Here is a 6,124-nt window from a genome sequence, read left to right as displayed (position 1 = left end):
ATGGCCAGGAACCCTTTGAAACTGGGTGTCGCTGAGCTTCTGTCGCCCCCTGCTGGTCCAGCTACATCTCCCTAGTCCTCGGTTGTGATAAAATCTAATCCCGTGGCCCTCACTGTTAATTCACTTGAAACTGTGTGTGCAGAAAGATGTTAGGTTAATAGGGAAGTCAACGCTGCTGTTCAGCCCAGACTATCTGCAGAATCCCTTCCTGCCCTTCATCAGAGAGATGCACTCCTCAGGTTTCAAGGTGGGCTGACTGGTGCTGGCGGTGGGCATCTAGAGAGAATAGTTCCTCCTCTGAGGTCCCCCTTTGCACAAAGCTCTGTGGGGTCTCCTGCAGGGACTCTTGAACATACAGTGCTGGCCGGTTAATTCCCCATGATTTTCATGCCTTGCAGCTCAGGAACGTCCACAACCCTGGTAAAAAGCCTGGAGAACATACAGAAGGCTGATCCAGAGGTAAGGGAAGAACTCTACCGTTCTGCTGCTGGGCCCAGCGCGGGGCCGGGTGGATAAGGCTCTAAGGCTCTAGCATTTCAGGTGGTGCCATCAATTCCTCTGTGAACTATCTTCCTCAGTGTTATGTCTCAGCATGCCGGCCGGTGCTGGGCAGGGAGCAGGGGCTCAGGAAATCTTCAGTAAGCGAGCGAGCAAGAGCCCCCGGGGTAGGAGTGGGGTGGGGCTACAGGGCCTCCTGGTAGGGCTGGAGGAAGGAGCACTGGACTCAGAGCCATTTGTCCTGTTGTAAGGTCCAAATAACCCGATGATCTGCAAGAGCTTCTTCATCTGTGGCATCATGAGGGAGCCATGAGGGAGAATTGTGGTGAATTCAGGAGTCAACAGTTCAGATGAAATCATTCAGAGACCTTAAGTAGGAGGATCAAGAAGTTCTTCTTCTATATTAGTTTGTAATGGAGCTATAAATAATTGCTATTAGAGACTGAGAAATGAATTCATTTCCTTGAACTTCCTTTCCTTTCCTTTTTTCCTTCCTTCCTCCCTCCCTCCCTTGTTTCCTTCCCTCTTCCCCTTTTCTCCCTTCCTCCCTTCCTTCCTTCCTTCCTTCCTTCCTTCCTTCCTCCCTCCCTCCCTCCCTCCCTTCTTCCTCCCTCCGTCCCTTCCTTCCCTCCCTTCCCCTTTTCTCCCTTCCCTCCCATCCCTTCCTCCCTTCCTCCCCCTTCTCCCTCCCTCCCTCCCTTCTTCCTCCCCCTCCTCCCTCCCACCCCCCTCCCTCCCTCGCTTCCTTCCTTCCTTCCTTCCTTCCTTCCTTCCTTCCTTCCTTTAAAAACTCCTCTTTGAGTATTTACTTTTCCATCTTTTGGCCTGTTTGTGACCCAAGAGTAGGTTTTGTCGCAGCTGGGGCCTCAGAAGCCTCAGAATTTATCACTGGATGACATCGCCTCCCCAAATAGTGACAGGAATACTACCACCGACCTCACAGATGTGAGATTCAGGGAGGGCTGTTCCTGCCACGTAAACCCTGTCAAAGAGATAACCGCAGTTAGCTGCTGATCAGTGCCATCGTGCCAAGCCTCTAATTAGAAGGAAATAAGCACAGGGTACAAGTAATCTGGCAAGATAAGGGTTCCCTGCTGCTACCTAAATGGCCATCCAAAGATGTTTATCTTTTGAAGCAAAGAATGTGGTTCAGATAGTGCTCTTCGCGGACTAGCCAATTTTCTTAGTTTGGGGGAAGACTGGGGACTGAATTGTCATTATTGACGATAATTTTCTAGCTCTCAATAACCCTCTGGTGTTGATGCCCTGTGAACAGTAGCAAATGGCCATTTTCTCTGGCATATAACATTTGCCGATTTGGGGGAACGTTTATCCCATTTCTCCCCCCATCCCCCCCTCTAGAAACATGTTTACTCCTCAATAACCACACGGGAGCTGATTGAGGAAGAAGAATCGAGTGGAAGGGCAGAGGCCACCTACATGACCATGGTGAGAGTGGTTCTGGGCCTGGCTGAGCCAGGTGACGGGGGTTGGAGAAGGAGCTGGTGAGGGTACGGCAAACTCCTAGGCGGTGGGCATGGCTGGGTCACCCAGGGAGGTCACTCTGCCGAGGGCTACTGCCCTGTGATGCTTTCTAAGTAGTAGGGAAGTCTGAAATGCTGAAGCCCTGCTGGGTAGAAGACCAATCTTGCCTTCGTACCCAATCTCGAGTAGTTAAGCATCACTAGGGCCAACGGTGATGGATTTTAGTGGTGAGAAGAGGCACCTTTATCAGGCATGAGCAAAGTACCCCTGCCTCATTGGAGGTTAAACACAACTAATAAGGAGGGTACCGTAGATCCTTGGACAAACGTTGTGTGGCGATCTTCCTTCCTATCCAAGAGTCCCTTCCAGTTCTTCCCTTTCTATTTTTTTATTTTTAAAAAGTCTTTAAAAGTTTATTTATTTTGGGGGAGAGAGAGAGAGAGAGAGAGAGAGAGAGTGAGAGAGAGAACCAGCGGGAGAGGGGTGGAGAGAAGGAGAGAGACTGAGGACTCTGCACCATCAGCCCAGAGCCCGATGTGGGGCTCAAACTCATGAACCGTGAGATCATGACCTGTGCCAAGATCAAGTCAGAGGCTTAACCGACTGTACCACCCAGGTGCCCCAATTCTTACATTTTTAAATTCTGTGACTTACGATGCTTGGACAAAATCTGATCGCCAGGAAGGCTGCCTGCTGCATTCCGTACAATAATATGGAGTCGGATTCCTTCTTTCCCTTTCCTCCACTCCACAGGGAAGTACAGCACGTAGAAAAGGCAACTGGGGCGCAGTGAGTAGGAATAAGGACAGAAGGGGTGAGCTGGCGACGGGCATGGTACTATTTGTAGACTAATTATAGGCACCCCGGCCATGAAAGGAGTGGTGTTCTGCTGGGCCCAGAAAGGCTGGCCTCTTGCTCGTGTTTGTTCCCGTCACAGCGGCACTGAGAACACATGACTCCCAGATGATCGCGGCAGAGAAGGACCCTGCCAAGGAAGCGTGAGATCAGGGACCTGGCCTGGTTCCACCAAGTGCAACAGTAGCTCCACTCCGAAGTTGCGTGTAGTCGTATTTACCCCTCTGGCCTTCTCCTGCTACTGCCCTGTGACGCTGCGGTCCCTGCCAGGCCTTGTCCGGCCTCTCAGAGACCTGCTGATGACATTTGCATGGTAGCTGCTGCTGAGTGCGTCCTCACCTGGGCGACACTATCTGCAGAAACTCTGTGAGGTCCACCTTCCCCGTGTTCAGTGTAGGTACTTGGATTGAAACTGGAAAACAGCACTTCTGTCCTCTTGAAACGGAACCGAATAAAGCAAGGGGGATGAGAGGCCAAAGCCACAAAACTCAAAGGCCTTTAGGAGCTGGTCAAGTTATTTCTAAAGACCGTGTGCCAAATTCAGTAAGCGTCTGGACAGATTTTGGCCCGCAGGCCATTTGTTTGAGACCTCAGGTATAGAGGTGATACTCGATTAGGGAGCAGGGGTAACAATAAACCTGCAATTTTGTTGTTGTTGTTGTTGAATTGATCATATTTATTTCAGTGAAGGGGGCACCACGCCTGTGTCCCCTCTCTGAGGCTGTGTGGCATACTGGTTGACGTCACAAGCTTTGAAGCTGGACAGATGTGAGTCCCAATCCTGGCTCTGTGATTTAGAAGCTAGATGGTCCTGGGCAGGTAACTTAGCTTCTCTGAGCCTCAGTTTTCTCATCCTTAAAGTGAGAAGAAGGCGACTACCTCCCTCCCAGGTGGTGAGGATCTAAAGAGTTAGTGCTTGTGAAATTCAGAATTGGGCCAGATCGATGGAGAGAGCTCAATAAATGGCAACTATTATGATCAAAATACTTACAAATGTGCTCTGTTTCTTCCCTCCCTTCCCCTGCAGCACCCAGTTTGGCCTTCTCTGAGGTCAGCCCCAAATTACCCGCCTGAAGAAAAGTCAGCTGGGGGAATCCCCAAACCAGAGCAAGCCTTTTGAGGAGAAAGGAGAATTCCTTTTGTCCTTAGCAGTGGCACAGACTCTGTCCTCTGTGTGTCCCGAGTCACTGTCCTGGTCATTCCGGACCCCTGCCCCCACCCCAGCTGGTTTCCTGCCTCATCGGTCAAAAGGCTGAAGAAGGAGAGTCCAGAACCTGGCAGAAAGACAGGACAGCTCGGCAGGAACGGGCTTCGGTGGAGAGAAGCATGGCGGCGCTCCTTCCGGAGCGGGACACTGGCCCTGGGGACCCCGGCCGAGCCGCCGCAGTGGCCTCCTGCATTCCATCAGGTCCTCCCCTTGGATGTTGGTCTCCATGGATGGGTTTCTGGGAAGAATCACAGAAATCAAAACCAACCCAAATGGTTCCTTTGGCAAATTACCCCTAAATAAACGAGGCTTGTGGAAATCATCCTGTTTATGCCCGGCTGAGGGGGGAGTGGGGTCTTTGGTGAGGAATTTAGAGTCAGGAGTCCCTCAGACTGAAGTGACCGCAGGCCAGTTTTGGCCCTGGGACAGTGTGGGAGTAAATGGGTTGGAGTGAATGGGATGGAGTGAATGGGTGGGAATGAATGTGGCTCGAGGATTTAACCCAACCGCTGTTGGCCTGGCTGGTATCAGAATGGCCGGTGGCTCTTTCCTGGGCCTCACCGGAGGCATCCTTGGTGGAGTTTGGGCATCTGTCTGTCTTTTTCAAAAGTGGAGCTCGTTGGTTGGCCAAAAGTAGACGGCCGCCGAGTTAACTCTTGGTCGGAAGGGGGAGGTCCCTATACGTTTGGTACCATTGTAAGATGTAACGAGGTTCGTTTCAAAGATCCTTTGGTTCTGGGCTCCCATCTCTAGCCTGGGCTCTGCTCAGGCCTCCTTTCTTCGACTGCCGAGGCCCTTCCTCGTTCTCTGTACCCCATCCTTCCCGCTTAGCCCTTCAGGGCGTGGAGTTCTGGTCCAATCTCAAGTGCAGCTACATTTTTGAAGGATTCCCCTGACTCTCCATACATCAGGACCCTCTCATTACACGCCCATTATTGCCTCTTTCTCTTTTACCAACTGTTCTTGGGTGTCTACTCGGAGGCCTATAGCCTCATTTTCGTTCTTGTGCAGCATGGCTAAGAGTCGTTAAATGTTTCCTTCTCACCTGTTAGCTCTAAATAAGGAGGATGTCAATACTTTGCAATATGTGCATCCTGTCCAAGACATATCAGAGAAGTGACACGTATTGCCATGATAAGTAGAGTGAGCAGAGAGACTCTTTCATATCCTAAGGATTCATGGAGAGGAAGTGATCTCGTTTCTGGGCTATTAAGTAACATGCTCTCCTGGGCTAAGGGGTCCCTTTCCACTTCCTCAAATATTATCTGCAGAGGATGAGGACCTTCGGGGTACGGAGTTAGGTGGACGGATGGTGATTTTAACATCTGATGTTCTGGGTCAAAGAGAATAAATTAGGGTAAGAGCTGGAGGGTGGGATGTGCAGTTACCCACACGCTCCTGCGGGGGGCGCTGGGGTCGGGGAAGTGGGGGCACCCCCCACTCCAGAGTTCCACGTGCCCGAACTGGAAGCTGATTCCTTCAAAGTTTGGTTTCCATTCTGGGTAGAGCAACTGTAATTGAGGAGGGGGAAGAGGAAGCCTCCTTCTGTCTCTCAGCCCGACCTCCCCACAAATGTCTCATTTATACACAGGCCTCAAGTCGAGGTTGAGAGTGGAAATCCACAGCTGTCAAATACTAATTTTGCCTAAAACTATAACGGTCCCGTGGGGACCATTGGAAGAGCTGCCTGCTCCCTCATGCCCTCCTCATGCGGGCGGTTCTCTATTCAATCCAGGAGCATGAAGGCATATGGAAGAGGGAATGGGCTTCGAGCTCAAACAAGCCTGGTTCAACCCTGGCCCTGCCTTTTGTTCTTTCTTTGATATTGCAATTGGTTGACTCAGGATTTTGAGGCTGTTTCCCTATAAAATGGAGACCCAGAGGGTTTTTTGTGGCGACTAGATGAGGTGGTTTAGGTGCCAGTGCCTGGTGTGGGCCCTCCATCCCCTTCCAATGAGTTCCTCCTCAGTTGGATTGTCTTCTAGTGATTCCGTCCCCATCTCTCGTTACCTTTTATTTCTGTGGGCAGGAAGTGCTTGAACCCCGCGCACCCCGAACCCCTCTATCCCACCCAAAGGA

The 6,124-nt window shown here is 51.2% G+C and overlaps 1 protein-coding gene across 4 annotated transcripts in view; it reads left to right on the top strand.

The window, feature by feature from the left end:
• JAML (junction adhesion molecule like) overlaps positions 1 to 4,367 on the top strand; it is a 27,265-nt gene extending 22,898 nt beyond the window's left edge. For all 4 annotated transcript variants that reach the window (XM_040483173.1, XM_040483172.1, XM_040483174.1 and 1 more), the window contains 3 exons: positions 399 to 459; positions 1,861 to 1,947; positions 3,866 to 4,367. In XM_040483173.1, the coding sequence (XP_040339107.1) occupies positions 399 to 459; positions 1,861 to 1,947; positions 3,866 to 3,958 (241 nt within the window). In that variant the 3' untranslated portion in view covers positions 3,959 to 4,367. The remainder of the gene's footprint in view (positions 1 to 398; positions 460 to 1,860; positions 1,948 to 3,865) is intronic.
• Positions 4,368 to 6,124: the final 1,757 nt, after the last annotated feature.

Source organism: Herpailurus yagouaroundi, unplaced genomic scaffold (assembly GCF_014898765.1).
Source record: "Herpailurus yagouaroundi ecotype Mexico unplaced genomic scaffold, PumYag 161, whole genome shotgun sequence".
NCBI lineage: Eukaryota > Metazoa > Chordata > Mammalia > Carnivora > Felidae > Herpailurus > Herpailurus yagouaroundi.
Note: the sequence above shows the minus strand (reverse complement) of the source record. Positions and strands in the feature narration are given on the sequence as shown.